Here is a 26,373-nt window from a genome sequence, read left to right as displayed (position 1 = left end):
GAACCTGGGCAGTCTATTCAAGTGATCAACGGCCAGGCCAGGCAGCTGCGTTTTCATCAAAAATGTAGTGCCTCGCTTTTGGGAAACCCAAGCAACAGCACCCAGTTCACCACGAATGGTAGGGATGCTCTGGGCAATGAGTATGTCTCTCCGTTGAAGGAGAGCGAATCAGAGAAGGACGTAGGAGTAGTAGTTGATAGAAATCCAACTTTCAAGTGTCATGTAGCTCGATCAGCTGGAAAGGCAAACAATATCGTGAGGATCATCAGACGCACATTCGCCTTCCTTACTCCAAAGACGTTCGTTCTGCAGTTCAAGTCCCTTGCTCTGCGTTCTTCTCGTCTGAGCTGCGTCATGTACCAAATGATGGGCTAATCGCCTGGAAGCTAACAAAGCGGGTGAACTAGCCAGAGTGCCTACTGCAACGAAATCGTCAAGTAACAAATATATTGGCCCAGTTTCAGCCCTCACCAGGATATGGTGTCAGCTCCCGCCAGTGCACAGTGTCGGTCCCGCTGCCTTCTTTATCTTGGTTAATTGTTCGACTGAACCCATACAATAATTATCATATAAGTTCGCCGTGCTCGTGGGCCAGTTTGACTAGCTAATCTCTCGCTGTAGTTTTTCACAGGATCAAAATTTGCAGTGACCAGTATCATATGTGTGGCATGTTTATTCTTATTTTCACATTAAAATTTTTAATTGTGTAAATGAACTGCGTAGGATCAATATTTGTATCAGAAAAATGTGAGGTCGACTCGATTGGAGCACAGAGACTGAAAATCAAACTACAGACTAACTAAGCAGACAGTTTTTTTTGGTGAGTTCGCATGCGAGTTTGGAGAAGTGTCGACTCGGTAAATTTGCGAAACTAATAATTGCGATAAATTTACATATTTTTTAGATTTATATTTTTACGTGGAAAAGTAATTTTTGCTGAATACAGTTTGAATATATAATACAACTGATTATAAACAAAAAACGGAGGTTTCTACCTCAAGAGTGCAAGCAGCCATCACTCTTTTAGGTTAACTTTGAAATTTTACGTTTTTTTTTGTACTGAGGTCTACTCTGTTTACCTTTACTTACATTCTTACGGTATAGTGTAGAGCTCGCCGTACGAGGTCAGTAATCGTGGCAGCACCATGGCGTGTCGATCAGTTAGTTTGCGTGTGCAACTTGCCCACCTTACCCGATCGAAATCGCTTGGTTTTCAACCTTCTCAAGTGCTCGGATTTCGTTGCTTGACATCTCAAAGAGCTGAAGGGCAAGACCTGGTGACCCATACTGGTCAGGTAAGGTAAACTTAATATTCCAACTTGACAAGGAAATTGAGGTTGGGTTTATTTACATTTAAGATTTAGGCTTATTTTGCTAAATTTGTGAATATTTCAAAATCATAAACTTGAATACAAAGTAGTGTGTTAGAATGTTGTAAAAGTTTTTTTTTTAATTGTATTATTTAACATAGTGACAAAGCAGAGAGTTTTTTAGACTCTCCCTCAAGTTCATTTTTGAGTCTTAGTGTAGACCAGTAAAGTATCTTGGATACCTGCATGCTGCATTATCATACATAAGAAATTGGTTTAAATTGTGAGTAAATGAGGAAATTAAAAATGAAATGATTCTAAAAAATCCATGCCCATGGTTTGTCACTATGTATACATGCCATAATAATTATTATTGCCATGGATTTGACAATTGGATTGGCATGGTCCCAGACTCCCAGTCTCCCAGAAATCCTTACCAGAAAATTAGGCAGAAACCATCCATATAATGATATGTTCATAATATTGGATAAAAATATCTGAAATGTGAATTTGACCTATTTCACAAATTTCATTGGCCTTTTCCCAAATTCTTTAGTACAAAATTAGAAAAATGGCTTATTATCATCTGTGATTTTCATTTACTACCTGTAGAACAATACTTTTTGCCTGTAATAGTAGTAAATTTTGTCTGCATAGTGGAATTCTAGGAATGGAGGTACTTTGAAGTTTGAACTTTGAAAGTCTGCCTCTTGGTCATGCCCTCCAGCAAGTGGCGACTTGCAGCGATTTAAATCTGTCGCACGACATCTTGCACTGGTCAAAATCTGGCGCACTTCCATTCCTGTCTCAGAATGGACAATCCGACCCCGTAGGCCCATCGCAACTCCACCTAGAAATCAGTGGAGTTCATAAATTTATTGAATTATAAACATAAAAAATTGAACTGTGAAATTTTAAAATTAGTTCCATCAGTTACAAAATGCCATCAATGAATGATAAAATGATAAAGACTTACTTTCATTGGTTGCCCAATTATCTTTCCAGCTCCTTCTTGAGTTCTGTTCTTTGTTTCTCTTTCAAGCTTTGTGGTTCATGAGGCCAGTGCAAAAGAATGTCAACAATATCACAATAAAAACATGCACAATGCCCACAATCAAATGTATATCTCAAGCAAATACACAGGAGCTGGGAGCTTGCTGTCAGACTACAAACAGTAATGCACTGTTGGACTCCTTCTAGCGCTGGCTGCCGACTGCTACTAGCTCATCTGGTTGCTGAAGGCATGCATCTCAACTTTCTTCCTGTTAAATATTCATTGCATTTTCAGATTTCATATCATTGATTTCACACATGTAGATGAGCAGAGTGATAATAACTCCAAAGGATCTAAGAGAAGGGAAGTTCACCCTGGAGACCTTCAAGTGATGACTGGATGTGTTCCTGGGCACAATCCCAGATCAACCGCCCCTGCATGGGCTGCACCACTACCAGTGGCGAAAAGGAAGTTTGCATGACTGGCGGACTCCGTGTGGGAGGCAGCTTCCGTTCACGCGGTGAAGTGATCGTTGCCCCCGTGCGGAGTGGAGCGAGTAGTGGGGTGAACTCTTTCGAGAGAGCGGGGGGTCACCTGTTGTAGATGGTGGAGCCTCTCTTGAGCTCGGGGTCACCAGTTGTAAGACGTGGGAATGCTAGCAGCGCGGTAGTGAGTCCCTTAAGGTCTGTGACTCGTGCCAAACGTTTGGTTGTACCAAACGCCCTTTGGTTCGGCTAAGGCGTGTAAGTCAGAGACCAGACTGCGCTAGCGTCTTACAATTGTGTTTTGTATTGGGAAATGGAACACAGTAGGAGTTTTCCTCATTTACTGGAACTAGGTCTGGAGACCAGGTTACGCGCTGTATTACAGATTTGTAAATGGTTATGACTACAAGATTTACTTAATATTGCAATGTCTTAGGTCAGTGCTAATAATATAAATAAATAGCTAATTCATATTTAACAGTATTCCAATTGCAGTTGATAACTAATTGTGATGTCTAAGGCAATGACATGAATAATAAAATTGAGCTAGCGCTGATGGGTAACTCTGCTAGAATTCACTAGGCTAGCAACGTTCCTAGGAAATGAGTTGCGGGGGTAACTGGAGGAAATATATGAACATGGTCGCTACAGAAGCAACAGCATTGTGCATCAGTTGGCCCAAATGAGGGCGGATCAGCAATAATCAGAGGTGGCAATCCATCATGGCCTGGGACTGCTACGTCTGAAACAAATACTAAGGAAACTAAGTTATACTGTTTATTTCTCAAATAGTGCAATTAATACAGTTCAGTGTAATTTCTTCTGAATTAAGTTCATAGGAAATCAATTGATAATTTTTTGCTTTACAAGCTGTAGCTCCTTTGTAACGCGTGGGTGCGCTTGGTCTCTTTTAGCTCAGACAGCTCAAGTCTAGCCATCTCAAGATCTCATTTTGCAGACTTTTTCAAATTTTTACCAATTAGGGCTGGGCATGAAGATGTGCAGTTAATACAGTTCTTTGGTTTTGTGTTTCTTTGTCAACAGGATTCTCTCTGCTCAGAGGACCAACTGCAGATCACAGTGATTGTCTGGAATTGGTGGGGGAGGGTGTAGTGACATCTGGCACTTTAGATAATGATATAGCGCTCCAATTTATCAAAATCTCATGTTATTTTATATTTTCTATGGAATGGTACCATGCTTGTCTGATATTTCAAATTGGCTGGAAATGCACCTCTATTAGGCTCTGACTCTACTAATAATGTTGCCAATGTTACCACAGCACTTGTGTTGCCTGATTGCCAGCTGTCAATGTCAGGCTGTAAAGTAGGAAATTTAGCATTTAGCTCAAGATATTGGCCTCTATTGAGGATCTTCATCAGCTACTATGGTGGAATTCCAGGATCTGGTCAGTCACTTACCTGCACTGGGTAATTGAAAGGCACTCCAAGACTGGTATATAAATGTGGAGGAAATGACAGTGATTTTGGTGATGAAGCACTGTAGTACACTCGGCTAGGGCATCTGCTCCTTTTCCAGGGCGTGCGCTCCAATTTCGGCCAGTGCGCCTAAATTTAATAGGCAGATGGTCATTAAAAAGGCATTTGGAACAACACCAAGTCAGCCACCTTGAGATAGAATTGGCGTCCAACAGTAACTGAACATTTTTCATGAAGTTGAAATTGCCATCTTCATCTACAAGATCTTCATTGGCATAAAATGGTTGCTGGGAGAACAGGACAAGCAGAATTATGTCCAAATTTCTATTCACTTCACTTTTGATACTATACCAAATCCAAAAGGCTTGCAAAGGCTGATAACTTTGTAGGTTCCTCCTGTAGTAAACTGTCTTCCACTCATAGTGGCAAATGAGAACATTTTTGTTGCTCTTCCTCAAGTTAATTTTTGAGTCCTATAAGTAGACTAGTAACTGTCTTGGAGACCGGCATTAATGACATAAGATTAATGATACATATATGTCAGGCAGTGATGGTAGCAGGTAGGAATGCCTAGTATGTCTAAAAAGTTGCTTATTACTTAAGTTACCTGCCTACATCCGCAAACCTGGTCAAAAATTTTTTTGTCATTAGACAGAGCTTATTTCCCAAATAGGGTTAACTATTTTGTTACCCTTCTTTACATAGATTTTCTTTAAAAATTAGCCAGAAATTCATAATTTGCAGAAGAGGGTTGAAACAAACACTTAAATGACAGGCAGTGATTGCTCTAACATATTCTTTTGTCAAATTAAATTCAGTGCAATTAGAGTGCGTGCCATGGGCTGGTCCTTTCTTACCCCATGAAGGCTGCGATCCTGTCTTACCCCATTTGACTATACTGCTTAGTTGCAAAAGATTTTAAGTTGGGTTTAGGAGGTTGCAATAACCTGAAACCTTTACAGCGATGTACAGTTCTAAGTTGATGGAATTCATTATTAGATTAATTATTTACATAAGTTGCATATCGTAGTGGTTTGCATATAATTGTTACTCTGTTAGGAACCATTGGCATAATTAGGAACCATTGCATAATTTGTTGTAATTATTTAAATCTTTCATCGCCATGATAATTTCTGTCTCTTAGCCGTATGCTATGGGATTTTTCTACAGTTATGTTAGGCTGACTATAAGTCTGTTAGGACTTATACCTATTATGTATAACTTTTATACGATGTGATTTTAAAACGTATTGAGTCAGGAATAGTCCTAAACAGAACTGCAGAATGTGCCTGCAGCCCGTCAATAAAATTGAAATGGCTAAAATGCAGTTTATTTATTTATTATTTACCTATAGAGTTTGTTTATTATATAGGAAATCCATATTCACACAAGTATACATGCCACAGTGCTGTAAAGAAGCAGATATTTCAAAATTATTGTTACAGGCCTGTAAAAAGATGTCACAAAAGATCTTTAAAACTCAATTAAATCTTTAAATACCTCTTCATGAATATTTTTGCAATAAATCTTGAAGGGTAAGGTGGTTCTGGCAACAATACTTAATGATACTGCAACAATTTTGCATAAAAATGTGATCTGGGCAACATAAAAAGCAAACTCTGCTTTATGTTGAGCATTTTGACTTGATTCTAATCATTTTTTAAATTAACTTCAATCAACATTATTAAAATATACTGAAGATAGTTTGCTCTGAAAATATAAATACTTTTTTGAGTTAAGGCTGTGAAAGTAGAAGATGATTGGTTTGTATTTAGTTAAGTTCCAAAAAATTTGATCCAATACATTAATATAGTCAGTACAAAGGGTGCCATATCTCAGAGAGAGAAGGGTTGAGGATTAACTCAATGCCACAGCATAGAGGTAAAAATAAATTACTCTGGCAGTGATCCTGATCATTATGAGTTGATACACAAGAAGACCACTTTTCTTTGTACTTACAAAAAGTGGAAGCTTAATCTTTTTGCTTCCCTGCTTAAAGTTGATTTCTCACTATTAAAATCTTTTTAGTTGTTGCTTTCAGGAGTCACAAAAAACTTAACGGAAAACGATTCAGAGCATGAAAAGTAGTACTTCTATCATTTATTGTGACTCGATTTATAGTTATCTCCTCTTTCTTTGTCAGTCATGGTCTCCAGACGACTACCGGAATGTTCGTTTCCTTGACAACCCAAAGCAAGTCAACTCGCGATGGTCCATCGACCTGATCAAAGCTGTGCCTCCCGTGGTGGTTGAGGGACGCACGGCTGTGTGTGAGGGAGGGCCGTCGGAGGCTCTCGGTCATCCCAAGATATACATAAACTTGGTAAGATTAAATCCCATTCCTTAACTTCAGATAATAATAAAAGAAACTACATGTTGTCTGGAATGATAAAATAATTGGCACTTTATGAAACTTGGAACAAAATGAAGTCAAATTGCACATTGGAAGTGTGCAGCAGCACGGTGGGAGATTTCATATGAATTTATCCATTTTTTTCTTTTCAGGACCAACCTGGTAATCATTCTTGTAGTTACTGTGGCATCAGGTTTGTTAAGAAAGAGACGGCCCACTAAAACTCAAGAGTCCGTGGCTGCGTTCAAACTTGTATATATGTTTAGTTAATGAAATAAATTATTGATCTAACTGTCAATTTGATGAAACCCAGTTTTTATGAATTGTGGAAACGCAATTATATTATGCTGCATTTGCGACAAATTTCGAATTTATGGAAGGAGATGTAATACATGTTTTACAAAAATATTTATTGGCAGTTTCTGTGACAACACTTCTTCCAATGCCAACATACGATACAAATATTGCTAGCCTGCAAGTATAGCAAAGAATTGAATTCACGATAAATCTGCTAATTAACCAGAGCCTGTGTAATTTCTGTTTAAGATAGTCGAATTTAATTCGAACGCTGTTTTATGTCCTTTAACTGCAGTAGAATTGATGCATCGGTTGCCGACCATCTCCTCGAAATAAGAGTAGATATTAACAGAAGATTATAGCCTCGGTATCTTCTGAAACCTACAAGGTTCTAGATGTTTGTATCAACGTGGCATACAAAGGCAGTTGTCTTTTAAAACAAGTGACAATTTTCCTGTATTGCTAACGCTAAGTCAACGAAACTATCTAAATAATATGAAATTAATAAAATGAATAACTGAACAATATTTTACAATACTGACAGTAGAACTTCACAAGAAAGTTACGAAATTCACTTTAATGCGGTGATATCTGGGGTTCAGATATAAAATTTGTATGTGATAAGAGAGCTACCATACATTGGATGAAGTGTAATAGCACAACAGGGCACATTGGGAATAAATTAATTATATAGATTACCCATACTTGAACAATAGAACATAGAGCACGGCTCCATAAACTTACTACAGTCATAACATTCATTAGACTAAAACGTATGCCCAAAGAATGACACTCATTTATACAATAGATCCTGTCGAGATTAACTAAGATACACCGACTGAACATTTATGTACAAAATATTCCAGCATTGAAAACCGATTCCCAAACGTTCTAGAACTAGAGCGTACATTTTTCAACACCTTACGAGAAGATATCCGAAATGAAGCCTTTTTTTTCATTATTTGTTGAAGCCCAAAATCGATATTTGGTCGTTTGAAAGAATCGTTAAAAAAAATTCAGACTTTCCGGCAATTTTGTAGTTAATGCAAAAATTTACTTGTAAATGATTCATTATAGCTGCAACAATAGACCAGAAATCATTTCCAAGCTCACGCATGATGCCATCAAGAGAATGTATCTTAAGACACGTACAGAGAAACAGATTGACTCAGCAGCCAAGGTACATAAGAGCAAGTGGACACAGATCAACTATGAATATTGTCTGACGTGGCATGTAGTTCAAGAAAATGCTACGACCGACGATACGACGGATGCTTGTAAACAGCCAGAAGTGGCTCGTTACGACGCAGGCAGAAATAACAAACTTAGTACTCGTTATCACACACGTATGTCTCTTCTGACCTACGTATCTCAACAGAATTTTGCACATCCTTAGTTCCCATTTTCGTCTTTAACTTACATCATTATTACTGCAATTTAATCACATATTTATTTCTATTCAAGCCTCTTCTATCCCCTCTCAAAGAGAATTTTAAGAATCCTTAGTACTCATTTTCTTCTTTAATATGCAAAATTAGCACTGCAAATCAATCTACACATTTATTTCCCATGCTTGCATGGTGAAAAAATGTACGGTATCAGTCGCATATCTAGCAGCATGGTTCAATCCAGCTTTATACCCCCGTAGTACCGTAGCAGTATTGAGATAACAGATAATATCTCGTGAATGGTGACGAGATATCTGAGCAAACATACATACAAGAAAGTGGAGAACATTAATGTGAGACTCGAGAGTAGAAATGGAGACCATAATATCGAAGAGCATTTAATTCATCATACAAGTTCTATAACAATATTGTTACTAGTAGATTTTTTTAAGTTGCTCAAAAGTTACGAAAAAAATAATATTCCATGGTCCCAACCTCAGCCATGTGGGGATGAAACCCTTATAAAGCGCCATGGCTCCTTCATGACGAACTGTCTGAAAGAGAAATACAGATGCAAATAAGATAAATACATGCATGAAGTTTCATTAAAAATCTTAGGTATTATTCTTGAATGATACTGTAGACTTGAGGCGAATCAGAATGGCCCTAAGTAATTTTAGGTCAATTTTGAAGCACCCGCACAAAATAATCGAAAAAAAATCGGACGTGTTCCCTTTTAGATCAGGAGCTACAATTGAATAATAATAATAACATGAAATTTATGATTGCGATGACATACCTGCATAAGGCAGTCCATTGAACCTTTGTAGTATGTGTTGGGCAATAACGCAGGTGCGTTCTCACTGTACTTCAGCTTTCGTTGATTCATCAATCTTGTCTGAAACAATGTAGAATAAACTGACAATTAAACCTTACTAACAGTTAGGTGGTTATAAATTTCTGTACGTTGCACACCCTAGTATCACTTCTAGATAGATGCCGGGTAAGATTTTGCCCGGAAAAATTGGTTGAAAACTGCAGCATTTTGGGAACACATTAAAATACTCCATCGAGCTCTTGAACGCAAAAATATCAATAAGCATCAAAAGAAAAAAAAAAAAGAAACACGAGCGCATTCAGAAAAGTATTTGTCTGATAAATTATCCCATTCAAAAGGTAATTGTAATCAAAACACGGATTCATCTACATCATTTGTACTGGAGTGAAACTAGAAAAAAATATATCTACTTTTAATCAAAACTTTTTGCAAGAAGAAAACATGTCTATGTCTTTCTCAGAAGCAATAGAATAAAAATATCTTTACAGAACATGACTAGCTGGAATTGAAACGAGCTTCCCTTGAAAATATAAGACCCTCACCCTGATGACGTCGATGGGAGTGGAGGCGATCGCACCTCCCAGGCTGGCAATGAGACTCGACCTGCGAAAAGAACGCCACCTGTCATTATAAGCTCTGCCCGTACTGAGTACACATCAACGAGTAATCAACGTTAGAGTAGCCACAGTTGCTACACAGTCTTAGGAGCTAGTTAGGACTTAATGACGTGAGTGATGAAATGGATGATCATGATATTTAGATGGAGGTTGAGAGCGAATAAATTCACACGGATTTTGGGGCTTAGGTTTGAACCAGTTGAAATTTGAAAGGAGAATAATCGTTGGTAAAATATATTAGAATGTTGTGAAATCAAGATAGGCAAATATTGTATGAAATAACTGCGTATAAAGCTGTAGACAATAAATCAAGCATCGGTGTGAATTCATTCAAGATAATTGAATAGTGTCTTTGGAAACTGAAACCGAAATATTTTGTAGTAACATTATAAAACGAAGCCTCAACAAATGTGAACGAAAAATTAAATATTTTCAAATGGGCAATGATAACAATAAGATTTTGCTGAACTTCGAAAATGTACCAATACTTCTTATCTCAACTATGATGCATATGATCAAAATGCCTAGATAGAGAATTAACACTTTGAATGTTTAAGTTGCAAAATCTAATAAATTTACAAAAAATGTCAAAGAAAGCGTAGGAATGTAGTGTTGTGGCCAGCAAAGACTGTTGAAAGATGAGAAAATGAGCGATCATGAGTAAGGAAGAGGCGAGACTGCTCTGAAAATTTTGACGAGAATGATGGTTTTGATATGATAAATGATTTGACAATTGTGAGCAAGGATAGCGATGTTGAGTGAGAGATGAATGGCAACAATTGACGTTATGAACGTTACATTGCAGCGGTGCAGCAGCGACTCCCAACGTCGAGTCACCAACGTATGGAGCCGATGCCGTTAGCAAGGTAGCAGCAGCAGCAGCGGTAAACGCTTTGCAGCAATGAGGGAGATAGCTTCGCACCACCGCTACTCGCTCACGACGCTTCAACACATAACTTTAGCTTTACAAACAAATCTATTGCATTAGATGTTGACTTCACAGAATTCGTATACTTTTATAAGCTTGCGGCACAAAATTTGTTCCGAGTGAAAATCTTACATCCGCACTCTAATACTTACTTCGGTAACTAAACGAAAATAAAACAATCGCTTTACTCAGGAATGACTGACAAGCGTCATGAGCGGGTTGCGGTGTGGGGAGCGCCGTGCCGGTCAGCCTTGCCCTCAAGTGCCATGGACCCTTTATTGCCCAAGTCAATCAAGTGGTCAATTGATAATAATTACTCACCTAACATGCCTAATTGAACTTTTAATTAGTCGGGCGGTAAAGGGTCTGAGAAATGTCGGGAATAATTAGCCCATCATCAGGAGAAGTGCACTTTTGTCTCGCGTACGTTGAAGGAATAGATGAAATTGGAATAAGAGCGCCTCAGAGTCACGCTTTAGAAGGTAGGTAAATTTAATTGCATTAACAAAAAACAGAGCATTTCATCGGCGAATAGAGAATATATGTAACAGACAATCAATCAGATACTGAAGATGTAGAAGAAATGCTTGTGGGTGGCAGTGAAGGAAAAAGTTATTATTATAATTTTTAGCTTGAATACTGAGAAAACTGGCTGATGGTTTGACGGCGTGGTATGCACCACTTTGCGAGTGGTGTTCAAACACTAACCCCACTTCGGAGTTGAACAATTTCAAAAGATGGCTAATTCCAGGAAATGGATATCTCTAATGTCGCACAAAAACGCCGCATAGAGATTGGTACCGGTACGTCGTCAGAAATCACAGATTTGGATAAACAAAATACCGTCTAACCAGAGAGAGATGGGAAACATGCTGAATACAATAATTTCTTTAAGAGAGAAGAAATACTTTGATAAAATAGAAGGTTAAGTAAAGGAAAAGTACGGCATGACTGCAGCAGCGCATGGGGGCAAGGCAGAGCAGCACGGCAGCGCCACTAGGGTGCGAAGCAGCGCAGGGAGCAAAGTGAGACTGCAGTGGAAGATGACCACAGAAGTTGACGGCCTCAGCAGCAACATCTGCTGTAGAAGAGGAGATCTCGAGCCTCTCAGGGACAACTGAATGCCCCGTTAGTTCGGTCAACACCTTCTGCAATGGATACACGTGAAACCACAAAACCCATACCCCCCAAAACTTTAAACGGTGCGCACTTTGACCAACCATTATAAATGGCTATGATGTTATCAAAAAGTTATTCAGGGCACACTTGATTAACTTTAAATGAAAAAAGGTCGACTTCTGACTAACATAGACTGAACTGTGAATAGCTAGCTCAAACATGGAGCAGGCAATTTTTCAATCAGCCTCCTTCTTTCACTTTGAAAACAATTGAACACCTCTCTGAAACGACTTGGATCATTCTTTGGATCACACCTACTTTATCGCTATTGCTCTGATTATCAGCTACTCATTCTTTTGATGGAGTTGACTTATTTCTTCGTACAAGTGACACGATTACAACGTTCAAAAATTAGGGAACACAGATCGCACATATGAACTTTAAAGCCTACTATTTGAATTGAGTTCGATGCTTCTTTAATAACTCTGGAAGACACGTCATTAGTAGAGAGGTTGACATTAATGTGCGACTACACTGTGGACCGATTTTCAACGACAGCAGAACATTGACTTAGTATTACTTGAGCTAACGTGAAAAAGCAGATTATTAAGTGGCAACTCTCTCCTGCACTGATATTCATGTGAAGTTAAATGACAGTTTTGAATAATTGATGCATTATAGATCGTTAACATATTGCGACATTCTTAGGACCTCATCAAAAAATTTAGCACTCAAAATACATAACAGTCTACAAATAAATCATGAAAACCAAAAGCTAACGCAACGACAGGTACAATGTTGAGTATAAAAAAAATCCCGCATTATGAAACGCTACAAACCATGTTAAACATAGAACAAGAATTTTGCTGACGAGAAAACATTGATTAATTTTTTAACAAAAAAGTTTAAATAGTAAAATGAGTGAATTGTTCTTACATAAAGTGGGTGGAGGGAGAATTGGGCTGTCCGTACTTCAGGAAATAATATTTGCAGATGTCATAGAGTGGAAGCTCCACGCCCACCACCACCCCAGCCCGCTGCGCCGTCTGCCCAACGCCCTGCACGCAAGAGAGGCATCAAGTCACATGTGATGATTTGGCTACAAGCAATGTGAAGCTGCGGGGTAAGTGAGGAGTGGAACTTAAGAGGTGCAGGATTTTGATGCAGGAGTAAAACTAAACAGGTGCAGGATAGGTAGCACCTGCAGGAGTAGAACGAAACAGGTGCAGGATACTGAGGATAGTAATGCAGGAGTAGAACGAAACAGGTGCAGGATACTGAGGATAGTAATGCAGGAGTAGAACTAAACAGGTGCAGGATAGCAATGCAGGAGTAGAAATAAACAGGTGCAGGATAGTAATGCAGGAGTAGAACTAAACAGGTGCAGGATAGTAATGAAGAAGTAGAACTAAACAGGTGCAGGATAGTGATGCAGGAGTAGAACTAAACAGGTGCAGGATAGTAATGCAGGAGTAAAACGAAACAGGTGCAGGATAGTAATGAAGAAGTAGAACTAAACAGGTGCAGGATAGTAATGCAGGAGTAGAACTAAACAGGTGCAGGATAGTAATGCAGGAGTAGAACTAAACAGGTGCAGGATAGTAATGCAGGAGTAGAACTAAACAGGTGCAGGATAGTAATGCAGGAGTAGAACGAAACAGGTGCAGGATAGTAATGAAGAAGTAGAACTAAACAGGTGCAGGATAGTAATGCAGGAGCATTCATAAGGTAGACACGAATACTCCTGATTGGTCCAAATGGCGCTCCTAAGCATTAAGGTAACAATACCTTCCAGAGACCCTGGACGCCTTCCATTCTGTAGATGGAGAGGAAGGCGTCGACGAGCCCCTGGTCTGTCTTGCCGCGGCCGCTCTGCAGACGAACTTTCAGGACGTCCGTGGGATTAGCGATGCTGCTTCCGATCACTCCTGGTAATTTTATTAAGATCAGGTCACTCACATCTTAAACGAATGTTTTTGAAGAACAGACAAAAGTTATCATTACTTCTAATAATTTGAAGTAGAAACTTATTACCAAATTTTCAGTGCCCACTTAAAAGACACATGCAAGCCTTCTCATTGTTGAGGTAGAGTATTAGCTAGTTAAATAAACTTATGGAAAATTGTGATGTGAATTTATAAGAAGACAAATTAATGGAAGAATTAAGAGAAGCTTTCACTTGAAAGAAATAATAAAGAAAATGATACGAAAAAATTCATATTCAATGAAGTTACGGATAAAAAACTTAAGGAAGCAATGGAAAAGAAAGTGCAACAAACTATACCCGATCAAAAGACGTGTGCATAATTACAAAAATACAATGGTTAAAACAATATTGACAATTTGATCCAGCAATGGGTGAATAAAAGAGCGCTAGGCTGCGTCTACACGCGTAAAGGTTCCTTAATCCACGTAACTGGATACATAACTTATCTCGTAATTAGATACATCATAGATATGATAGCACGAAAAAATCTTCTAACGTAAATATCTCAAGAGCTACAACAGACACAGATACTTGAGATAATCGACAAGCATGTCGCAAAGCTGACCTGCTGTGACAGCACAAGCTACGTTGCGAGGTAAGCTCTCCTTCTCAGGAGGGCAGAACATTTTCTTGAGGCTGTAGTAAATGCCAAATTTGATGGTACCGTAAGTTGCTTGTCGTAACACAGCTGGTGCGATTCTGTAACGTTGAAACGCTTAAGCAAATCATTTAAAATGTCTTCGTCACACCCTAAATTAACTGCAACATACATTACTTGAATTAATAAAATAAACTAAGTCAAATTAAACACAAAGCTTAAAAAGTTTTTTCAAGTCAAACGGCAGAGCAATTTAGAATGAAATGAACAAATGTAAATCACATACCGTAACTGGTTTTAAGATTCAATTACGAGCGGCGTGTGTGAGTGCGCATCATGCCACACTACAGATAAATTAAAAGCGGGCATAACGTATGTTAAAGTAGCCATGGTATAAGGTAGCCATGATATACCTAATAAAGCACCTATGGGATAATAAAGTACCCATGGTATAATAAAGTACCACGATATAACAAAGTACCAAGATATAAAAAAGTACCCATGATATACAGTGGGGGGAAATAAATATTCGTACACTTGAAAAATCGTATTTTAATGTATGTAAGTACACAAACTTAACAGGAGCCGTGATTTAAATTATGTATAGAGACGCATAGTATTCAAAAATACTATCAAAAGAAATTAAATCTCAATGCAACTAAAAACAATGCAACATGTTCACTTTTCGGGTGAAAAATAAGAAGTTAACATGTTGCATTCATTTTTGTTGCATTGAGATTTAATTTCTATTGATGCTATTTTTGAATACAATGCGCCTCTATACATAATATAAATCACTTCTCCTGTTCAGTTTGTGTACTTACATACATTAAAATACGATTTTTCAAGTGTACGAATATTTATTTCCCCCCACTGTACGTAATAAAGTACCCATGATTTAATAAAGTACCATGATATAACAAGGTACCCATGATATAACAAAGTACCCATGATATAACAAAGTACCCATGATATAACTAAGTACCTACTCATGGTATAATAAAGTGCTAAAAGTATAAAGAAGTACCCATGATATAACAAAGTGCTCATGGTATACAATAGTATAACAAATTACCCATGATATAAGGCTCTGATGCCCTCTTCACTGCTGATCCTGAAGAGCGCGTGCAGCATGCCACGGTAGCGCGTGGCCACCACCTCACCGTCCACGCGACTGCCCTGGATCTGCAGGCGAGTCTTCGTCGTGTCGATCGGGAAAGTGCCTGCAATAAACAATACATTCACTAAACGCTTGGAACCACGTCAAAAAATGAGATGAAAATCGAGTGATTCAGTATAAATTACCAAGAAAAGTACTCGAATTATAGTGAAATACCTCGCTAAAAATTTTGAGATACTTGGATGCTTGTTACATAGTAAATTTCGTGCTAGTTAGAATAGTGCATAGTAATAAGAAGCTATTGAAAGTGTAAGATGCAAAAAATATAGGCAATTTTCTGGCAAACGCAGAAAATTTGCTATTATAAAGGTATAAAATGTATAAGATATCTAAATTTAATATAAAGTTTGATATTATTATTTAATACAAAGTATCGTTGGAATTTCGAAACAGAAGTCGTAAGAGATTGAATGTGAAGAAAAACTAAAATATTATTATTGCACGCACAACGAGTTTCCGCTTTGAATAACAAAAAATTTCGGATACAAAAAGTATAACAATACAAGAAGAATAGAAAATTTATCAACGTTGATGCTAGGACGAGGTCGTAAATGGAAACAAATTTTGAGTTCAACGTGGCCCCTTGTGCATTTCTCTCTTAAACACAACATTGGCAGTTGGCACGCGAAACAAGAGCATCAAATGGGCACATGCCCGCATTGTTAACATTGAACTATCACATTCAGCTTCATTGATCGTATTTCATCATTCTAAGGTACATCGAAATTGATTCAGAATATTGAATTATGCTACGCATATCTAACTTCTATTCTACTTCTTCTATTTCATATTCAATTTTTATTTCAACTGAGATGTTCACATTCCATATTGCTGAACATATTTTACCATAATTAATGGTCGTCATTTGATGAAGCTTCGGTAAACAGGCTTCGAGTCAACTATAGGTTCATTTGGGACGCAAAGGATTCGCAGTCTAGACGACTACAATCGATTCATAAATTTATATAATCAATTAGAGGTTTCAACAGCCGCAATGGAAGAATGGGTCAATATATCATAATATCAGTGGACAGACGAAGTATTTTCATTAAGATGAATTGAAGAAAAATTAATTATTCAAGGTAACGTTGTTTCAATATTTGCACGTACATTCCGATGGTAATAAAATAGTTGGAAATAATATGAATGAATTTACGTGTAATTTTTTATAACAGTAGCGAGAGCAGATCATTGAGATATTCAAAACTAACCGCGACAATCCTCACGTTAGCGGTCAAATTTTGTATAGACTGTCGACATCTTTATAGCTTTATGGATCAAACATGTCTTAACTAAGTGAAAAAATCCCTTTTAATGTTTCGCTAAAATAAGTGTAGCCTGTAGGGTCTTGCAGCGAAGAAAAGTTTAGTTGCCAGCGGACATTAGGCAGTGAGGACATTTTTATATCTTCAATAGAAACGAAGATGTCTTCGACTTCCGCAAAGCATGGGACAGGTGGCAGAGCAGGGGCAGACAAGAGGAGGGAGTAAGGCTCGATCAATAGCGATGCAGACACCACGCCCGGCGCGATACCCTACCGCAGACACGTTTAAAATACCCGACTTCGAGGGAAATCCTGCACATAAGGGACTTCGAGGGAAATCCTATACGTAGGGGATTTCGAGGGAAAGCCTACACATAAGGGATTTCGAGGGAAATCCTACACATAAACATAAGGGATTTCGAGGGAAATCCTACACATAAGGGACTACGAGAGAATTCCTACACATAAGGGACTTCGAGGGAAATTCTACACATGTGCACCTCTAAATTAACAGTGAGACACTTGAAGCCCGCGACAACGAACGATTCATCTTAAAACTAACAAAATTAGAGGCTGCCATCAGTGCCCACACTGTATAAAATTTATTCATCGACGGGAAAAGCAAGTCAATGATGCAAAATATGGTGGGAAAATTTAGTCTCATACTCGTGAATGACTGCTGCATCTTTAGATTTCGTATTACTCTTTTTCTATAGCTTGGCTATGAAACAGGTAACATTTTAGAACCTGATCTCATTTTCAAACAATGATCATATTAACATTGATCTCATTAATAACGACTAAAGCTAGTGAACAATTTAGTTAGGAAGCTTATGGAAGGGGAAAATTATCATTTAATAGTAGTTCGTTATCACACCACACTTGAGGCAAACAAAAAGAAGAATATAGCATTTAATATGAGGTTTTAAACGTGACGCCTCTGCCGTGAACTGAGGCGTTATGGCAGAGGCTGGCCCATTCGTGATTGACGAAATGATGATTACAAGGAGAAATTGAATTCCGATGCACACAAATAATTCGTAAGCTACGCCACTTAAACTACTTAATAGAACGGCCGAAGGGTTTATGTTCTGAGCGTCAAGATTAGAGCAATTAGTTATGTGTTCGCTACCTGCAGCTGGCTGTGACATCAATCTCACCATGTTACTCGAGCTTTGGCTCAATTGACAGGTCTCTTCGGTACAGTCGTCCTCATATCACCCCAGCAATAATTGTAGTTAAGACTTAAGAAGCCACAGCTGAATTCTATTAATTATCGGAAATTATACTCAAGTAATAATGCAGGCGGCATAATATCAGACATGTCGTCTATAAAAATAATTAACATGTTTATTAATAATTTGTATACATCTCATTTGAACGCACTACACTTAGAGAAATGGGCGGTACTTTGTCCAAATATCGAAGCACATCTTCCCTTGATGTGAGCCATCCAGACCCAATTTCCTCGGCAAAAGCGCCTATCATGGTCACGGGCAGAAGTGTGTCACTATTTGGGCAGTGTGAGCCATTAATTATAACTTTATTATTATTTGTTAACATCAGACGCATCGCAACGGGTGACATGAATGAGAAACTAAACATATAAATTCAAATCTTCGACTACTTGAATGCATTCAATAAGGCAGCATTTCATTCGGAACAATAATAGGAAGCGAAAAAATTTGTTCCGCAAGAAGCACCAATCGCCCTAAAAAGTATTATTTCCCACGTAAACAAGTCAAGCGTAATATAAGGCGCGATATTTAACTCGGTTCTACGAGCTGCCTATCAAAGCCCCGGCATACAGATGCAATCTCATCTAAGACTCAACACGATCGGGTTCGAATAGCTTCATTAATGAGGTTTGTTATTGTTGCAGTACATACGAGGAAAACTTCCAAGTCTGGTTGAATTATTCGAGAACTAAAGTGTAGTATTTAAACTTTAGTTACATGGGATCATCAGTGTAAATTTAAATAAACTGAAAATACCAGATACAAATTTTTTTGCAAGATTGCGTTAAAGCAATTTAGGTTTTCTTTTGGAAAAACGTTAAATAATCAGCCATTCAAAGTGAGACTCGCTCAGTCAAAATTTAAAAAGGTAAAGAAATTAAGCCATAATAAATTTTCTTACTTCGAACCTCACTTTGAACGTAATTTTACAGCGAAATAGAGTTTCATTTATATGTCTAAGTAGCAGGGTGGATTTGAAGTTCTTAAGAACTGACAGGAACACGTAACAATAGGCCTAGGAAGTACATGAGAGTTGTTGATACAGTCTCACGCTCCAGACGTCATTCGAGCTGGAAATGAAAGCATGCAAGAAAAAGAGATCACAACGCTTCATGCGGATCGTCAGTTAAGGCGCAGTTCACTGATAGCATTTAAGGAGATCATGTCTCGCATGCACAATGAGTACAAGTTAGAAATCACTATCTGTTTGATAGGATATTATAGTTAGTGAAGCTAAAAAAAATTTGAAACATTTGTGACAGTAGGTAGACTTCAGGGAAAGAGCGAAAAAAGAAAGTTTGTTAGCTAACTTCTTGAATTTGGTGTAACTGTCGTCGTTTGTGATTTTTTTAAGCTTATATTATGACCAAATTCGAGTTTCCTACGGCCATTCATCACGAAGAGTGCGAGGCACTGGAGAGCCTACCGACACTCCCTGACGATGTTCTCATACGTAAAGGCAAGTTTAGGGCGTTAACGATTGATAAGTTTAAATAAACAGGGACGCGAGACTTGAAATTGTAACGATATAACTAACGATGAAATAAATTCAGTATGTAGGTCCTTGCCTTTACTTTTCTTGTCTCGATATGACAACGAAGGCTTCATTTCGTACGCCGATGACCTAATTCCATCAATTGTTCTTCACTCCAAACGGAGTCTTGGGCCTAATAAAATGTATGAGCTATTCAATTGTAATCAAGGTATCAATCGAGAAAAGAATCTGCTTGTTGGATTAAAGAGTATTATTGGAGGGCTGTGAACGCTTGCCAGCCTTTGCGACGTCTTGACGCTTGCAGTGCTTGAAAACATGCAGCGGCAGCCATATCGCCTCGGCAACGACGACGCTTTCAAGGTCTCTTCAGACCAAGCTTATGTCAAAGCTGGCTAACAAAAAGCAAAAGGAAGCAAAAATTCTAGGCGATACTGGTTATTCTAAGTATAAGTCCAAATAAAAGCAGCCATACTAAGAACAAAGAGGAGGAAATAACATGACAAAATGTACAGCGCCATGTCACGCCACGCCGGGCGATGAAGCATGAGGCAGGTTCAGTCTTATCAGCCTTTATAACCCTCGGCTGCAAATAAACCCTATGGTAGAGAAATGGTGAGCTTGAATTCTCTATGCGTTACATTAATGTGAGGTAGTAAGACAAGACCGAACACAAAGTCACACTGATACACAACCCTTTAACATACATAAAAAACTTGTAGAATTGATGATGCAGATTACCGCGCAATAATCAAGCACGGACATATAGAGCGATGTTACAGTATAAATTTCATACTAATTTATATCCCAATTTGCAAAGAAGCCATACACATTTCAATGACCAGTGAGAACCAAAACGAAAAATGTTAATCTCAAAGAAATCTCTTGAAGTGAACTTTTTGTTAACAGGTAGGGCTGAAACTTCCATGATAACATTACAGTTATTGTAATGAGACATTATGCATACGAGCAAGATTACATTAATCGTCGTGCATGGAAAGTAAAAACCTCGTACCATCAATGGAAATGATGTACATTATCAAGCGCTTGGATAGTTACTAGTTGCGACTTGCGAATCGTTAATATATAAACTTTTTCGACTGCCGATTCACGCACAATTGGTTTCAAAATTTTAAGCAGTAATACAATACAAATAATTTTTTGAAGCGTTATTTGAAACGTCGGCCTAATAAGTACAGGTAGCAATCATCTTATTGAAGTTGGGATCTAAGCAGCACGGTGGAATGCTTCATCATAACGACAGGATCGAACATACGCAATATATATAAGACCTGAGCCCACGCATCAGAGATGCAAATGACCAGCAATAAGTAATGTCTTAGTAACAATGACTAGCAGTCCTGAGACTATCAATATTTGACAGCCAAGCTTGCTCGTATCATCAAGGCTAAAAATGCAAGTCGGCAAGCTCGGGACCTAATACTCATATCCGTTACTGCGCACAATATTTATGCGTTCCTAACATTATTTGCATATTTTCTTGGTTACGATCTTCATCTTTAGTGACGATTTATCAATAACGACAAACTTTTACCAGCAACTAGTAAGGCCGATGATCAATTTTATCACCAATTTATATTTTCTAGCCTTGTTTAGTCTGTGCATGCGTTATTCAGGCAGCCAACATTCAAACGATCGAGACAGTATGATGGCCTCAATCTGTAACGAGGAAAATGACCCTAGGTTTATATGTCCTCAAAAACCAACAGAGACCAGTAAAGGGTAACACAGTTACTCTAGCCAAACAAACAAAAAAAACATAATTTGCACAAAAACAAAAATACAAACATAATTTGCCATAGAAAAAGATTCGTAGCTTTATTTATGTCAATAAAAAAGAATGACGAGAGCGTGGTCGAATAAAAGCTCGAGCAACTCCATATCTTGGCGCTCCACCAAGACACGCACGTGAATCTCATGCGGGCGAAATATTAGCGCGCGTGTGTGCGCAATTGCGTCGAGCGACCTGCGTGATTAAGGAAGTGTAAGTGGGTTATGAAATGCCGCCAAGTTCACGGGGATAAATGCTGCGCAAAGGAGGGCGAAATCGGAAAAAAATTAACTTCAAATTCTAGCGTTCAATATATGGTACGGTACACGTTATTTTGGATACCTGATTAGGTATTATTGTATGTTTGATTATTATCGAAATTCGACATTGCCGTGAGGAAAATTGTAATATATTTAAGAGAAGAAGGAAAATTACAACTTTATATACGTTCTGTCAGGAGATTCTCAATCAACCGCAATAGAGATTCAGTGATAAGTTAAACACATCTAAAACATTAAATACGCGATTTTATACTCAAGAGCAAGAAAAATAATTATAGTAGTTCTACCAGAAACTCCAGCAGCAGAATCCAGCAACATTTACTGAACATATTCCAGTGTACGTTAGCATATTTGAGGACCAAATCAATATTCCCAGCATGCACTCCTCAACTTGGTCTCGGCGAGTCGACTTTAATAGTGACTTACGTTTAGAGACGAATATGAAAAGCTGAAAGTATGAGTGCAAAGGTAAAGGGCAAGTAATTAAAATAATTACAGATTGTTCATGGTCATTATGATTTTGTTAATAGATGAAGATTTATGGACATAAAAATCTCACTGATGTAGCATATATGAAATGCAGAATACTAAAATTGAGATGCGATTACTGGAAAGTTGCAGCAAAAATTATCCAACATGCTTTTAAATCATCAATAATATTGACTTATAAAGAAAGGCTAGACCTCAATAAACTTAAAATTTGTGCACTTGTTCATAATGAGCTTCACACTTGCTCTCAAGAAATTGCATACATGGCAGTGCCTGTTACATCTTACTGATGTCTACTTGTTGGGGTTTTATATAGAAACATGTTTTCTACAAATACTCAATATTACAAATACCGCTTATTACGTCCTACTATCTGATGCCTACTTATTTGGGTTTTAAATATAAACATGTTTTCTACAAATAGGTACTCACTGCAGTTCAAATTACAACGCCCAAATATTCAAATTATGTATACATTCCTATTGGGTCAGAAAGGGAAGAATATTTCTGTAAAAAATCAATGAGACAAAAAAAAATTACAGATTTATATGACCTGGCAACTCAGATTAGTTCAAACATAAGGAAATGCTTGAAAAATTCTGCATGTGAATTGGAGCCTTTTATATTAAATTACTAGAAAAATTAACACAAATTAGAGAAGCTTTTACAGATATTGATCAATTCTACAAGCCTTATGCTTCTGAATCCAGAAATACATCAATGATGCTCACAAAATAATCTAATTGCATAACAAATTACTCATTCCTGGCTCAGAAAATTTTTACAAAGTTACCTAATCATTCTTAGTAAATTCATATGATAGCTGAAAAACAAGTTTTGTCTGTACATAAATAAAGAGATAAGGAACACTAGTAAAGCATGCAGTTAATTCCCTATTTATATTGCTGAGTGATCAACTCAATGATATAAATAAATTTAGTTAGCATTATTAGTGAGGAGAGCATACATCTGATCAGACATCAATTTCTGCTTTAGATGGAGTGAACAAACTGTAGAGTGTAGACCTACCAGCCATTTGCAACTTGCACTCACCAACCAACACCACCACTGCCAAACAAGACTAACCAAAAGCACCCAGATGAAAAAATATCATATTCAACTTATTACATTAATGCCAATGAATGGATTCAAAAATACATCTAAAGTACCAGTAGTAGGTTAACAAAACAGCAATTTTTCAGCCAATATCTTATAACAATGAATGCTCACCAAATTCCGCAATGCATGCAGAAACTCCTCCGTACACAAATGGACGCCAGTCACTCCGACCCATCACATTGTACACCAACTGCGGAAAGCAAGAACATGAAATTAATATACATTAGGCAGACATAATGATTAATATTAAGAAAGTAAATATGCCAGGACAGCAGAGATGCATAATGCATTGTTATAATCATGAAACAAACTTCAGTCTAGGCCTTCAATTGACAATAATGGTGCAAGAGCGGACCCAGCTGCCCAGTATTGCTTGAATATTTTTAGGCAGAGAGTATATTATTATAGTTTTCCCTTAAGCTATGTTTCAACTAGTGAAAATACTGAAATAAATTTTTAAAAATATATAATAAGTAGTAAACATTTATTTCTAATCTGTTCATATTACATGTTCTGTTTAATATATTCATCACAATGAAATTCACCCTCATTAGCAATAAAAATAATTTATATTCTGGAAATATATTTCACCCAAAACCAATTTGAACCAATGCTATAAAATATTCATGAATTTTCATTGCACTCATTTAATTAGCTGTCAATAACACAGTAACTATTCAGCAATACTGTCAAACGGGGTAATAAGGAATGGGTGGGGTAAATCAGGACACAAGAACAGTCCTCCATCATTGCGCAAAAATGTTCGTGGTATTACAGGACACCTCCCCGAGGGTAATAAGGATTAAGGGACACCCCTAAAATCATATATACAGTAGGTAGAACCTCAGTTAGCAAAGGCTCTGGTCAACAAAAATAATTGGTTAATAGCAAAGAATTTTGATCAAATTTATCTCTCTTGACAAAAAATGTCACTTAATAAAAAATTAGTGCATCATTGGTCAACACAATTGTGCAAAGAATGTCATGGATACAATTGTGCACCAGGCAACATAGAATAAGAGTAATTAACTGAAACTATGATTTATTTCTCCAAAAAATATGATGTTATCACAAAAATATTCCTTTCTGTTTCAGGTATATTTTTATGATCTTCTTTGTTATAGTGAATTAATTCACTTGAACAAATTAAGATGGTGCAAAATTACAAGCCCAGTCCCATAAGCTTATAGAAGAAATGTTATATGCCTGCTGAGGCTGCTGATATGGAGCTTGCAGTGGACAAGGTTGTTATCAAAGGCATGAAAGTCCTTTTGGGAGGAGGTTTTAGAAGTGTTAGGTATAGATTGGAATAGTTTTAGTTAATGAAAAACTATTTGGTAATATCAATAAAGAAAAAAACATGTACAAATTGCAGAAAATGTCATTTAGGCCTATTCTGAATCTACTTTGTCTACAAATGAAGATGAAGACTTCACAGTACTGTTAGCCTAGTGTTATTAATACTATCACTAATAGATCTCGAGTATGTACACTCTCACTCTGCATGCTTCAAACGTTCTAAATTTATGTTCTAAATTTATGTTTTATTTCAAGTCTCCCAGATAACCCAGTTACCAAGGTCCAAGGGTGATTCGGGATGCTTTTTTTGCTTCTGGAACCTTATGGTTAGCAAATGAAATTTTTGGACACGCCATACAATAGCCCTCACAAAGTTAAAGACCATTAAAATGAACTCGATTATGAAATGTTTTTCTTATGTATAATGCTGGCATGCAAGATACTTACTTACTATTTACTGGTGTACTTATAGGACTCAAAAAGAACTCGAAGAAGAACAATAAAAAATGTTATCCTATAGTACCTGTCCCAATAACCAATTTGATATAATGATAAGTATTAAGCTTTTTCTATTAAACTGGAAAGTTGTGACTTGTGGCTCAGTTTTATTTACAAAATAGAATAGTTCTTTTGACGGCCAAAATAAGAATCATGGGCATGTGAGTGATGTGAAACTGTGACAGCATTATTAGCATTGACAGTAGAGTGCAGACCATCCAGATCAGGAAATTAGTCTTGATGATGAGCTCACTTTACTGACTTGAGCTGGATTCCATAAAATCTCTCACGTCCTGTCTTCCCAGTTCCCACAAGACTCAATACTGACAATAGACAACAATATCACATAATCACAACATTAGCAAAGTCATAACAATTAACAACTGCGTACATAAGCCAGGCTAAAAATGAATGGAGCTTTATGGAGGAAACATAACTTGTAAGCTAAATGCCTTACATTGTTGTTCTTTAATTTCAACTCAGTCATAGCTTCTTGGTCTTCTACAGTATTAACTTGTAAAGTATCGAGTATTTGAAGCCGGCCCGCCGGGTACGCGATCGGTTGATACGTCAAATTTGACGATTCAGGCATTGGTGGACACTCGAGTTAGCATTATATATAGGCTTTACGTTTCCGTCAATGGTCAATACTTTCACAAAAATCCAGATTTGCCTCAATTCCACTAACCCATTTTACAATATTATCAAGAAATCACAAATCTTCTTCCTTTCTATGACTTAATATTTTTAATTTGAACAAAAAAGATATCACGATGTGGTCGCGTGATCGTATTCGTAAGGTTGTGTCTCAGTCCTAAATTTCAATAATTCAGTTTAAAACCGTATACACTTTTACAAGATTAGAAAAAAGTTTCACTTTTTTTACTATAAGCTAACTTGGATCTAGAAGGCTCATAGAAGAAACAGGTTTGCAAGTCTTGCAATTTCCGCAACACCACTCACGACGGCAGCAAGACGGCAACTACCGCCAGTTGACCGGTGGTCCGGTGCAAACATGCAATAATTCAACCATGGCATGCAGGAAGCCATCTTTGCCCAGCTTTACACTCTAGTCCACAATCCTTTCCGACGGTGAAAACTCTAAAAAAAACTCAAATGTGTAAAGCCAAAGTGCCGTACGTCCACAACCACCGCTTAAGCATACTTGAGTTGAGCTTGGTCTTACTGCATTTGCCGTAACTTACTCCGGCCTAACTACATCTGGTAGAACCTCCACGCGTGGCAACATTTCTCGCCAAAATGAAGCATGAGCGGACCTCCTAACCTCATTGGCTACAGGAAGTTATTGAGGCGGAGCAAGTGAGAAAGTACAGTCAGTCTGGAAGAAAGTTGAGAGTCAGACTCAGG

At 37.6% G+C, this 26,373-nt stretch overlaps 2 protein-coding genes across 2 annotated transcripts; one reads left to right on the top strand and one right to left on the bottom strand.

Annotated features, from left to right (window-relative positions):
• Positions 1-1,094: 1,094 nt before the first annotated feature.
• Positions 1,095-7,147, top strand: LOC108675041 (NADH dehydrogenase [ubiquinone] iron-sulfur protein 6, mitochondrial). The gene is made up of 3 exons (XM_018163024.2): positions 1,095-1,295; positions 6,372-6,551; positions 6,734-7,147. The coding sequence occupies exons 1-3, from the start codon at positions 1,146-1,148 to the stop codon at positions 6,800-6,802; spliced, it is 399 nt and encodes a 132-aa protein (XP_018018513.1). The 5' UTR covers positions 1,095-1,145; the 3' UTR covers positions 6,803-7,147.
• On the bottom strand, positions 6,977-25,997 carry LOC108675040 (kidney mitochondrial carrier protein 1-like). Its single transcript, XM_018163023.2, has 9 exons — positions 25,463-25,997; positions 23,320-23,398; positions 15,429-15,576; positions 14,321-14,454; positions 13,557-13,696; positions 12,705-12,826; positions 9,647-9,707; positions 9,066-9,164; positions 6,977-8,820 (listed from the first exon to the last, which is right to left on the bottom strand). Exons 1-9 carry the CDS (start codon positions 25,595-25,597, stop codon positions 8,701-8,703), a joined length of 1,038 nt encoding a protein of 345 aa, XP_018018512.1. The 5' UTR covers positions 25,598-25,997; the 3' UTR covers positions 6,977-8,700.
• Positions 25,998-26,373: the final 376 nt, after the last annotated feature.

Source organism: Hyalella azteca, unplaced genomic scaffold (assembly GCF_000764305.2).
Source record: "Hyalella azteca isolate HAZT.00-mixed unplaced genomic scaffold, Hazt_2.0.2 contig12774, whole genome shotgun sequence".
In the NCBI taxonomy this organism is placed as follows: Eukaryota; Metazoa; Arthropoda; class Malacostraca; order Amphipoda; family Hyalellidae; genus Hyalella; species Hyalella azteca.
Note: the sequence above shows the minus strand (reverse complement) of the source record. Positions and strands in the feature narration are given on the sequence as shown.

Excerpts from the sequence above, each read along its gene's own strand:
- LOC108675040 (XM_018163023.2), bottom strand. The coding sequence starts at position 25,597 with ATGCCTGAATCGTCAAATTTGACGTATCAACCGATCGCGTACCCGGCG. Across the intron at positions 14,455-15,428 it reads ATCAGAGCCTTATATCATGG|AATCGCACCAGCTGTGTTAC; the intron begins GTAATTTGTTAT and ends TCAACGTTACAG. Across the intron at positions 8,821-9,065 it reads CAATGGACTGCCTTATGCAG|ACAGTTCGTCATGAAGGAGC; the intron begins GTATGTCATCGC and ends TTTCTCTTTCAG.
- LOC108675041 (XM_018163024.2), top strand. The coding sequence starts at position 1,146 with ATGGCGTGTCGATCAGTTAGTTTGCGTGTGCAACTTGCCCACCTTACC. Across the intron at positions 1,296-6,371 it reads TGGTGACCCATACTGGTCAG|TCATGGTCTCCAGACGACTA; the intron begins GTAAGGTAAACT and ends TTTCTTTGTCAG. Across the intron at positions 6,552-6,733 it reads CCAAGATATACATAAACTTG|GACCAACCTGGTAATCATTC; the intron begins GTAAGATTAAAT and ends TTTTCTTTTCAG.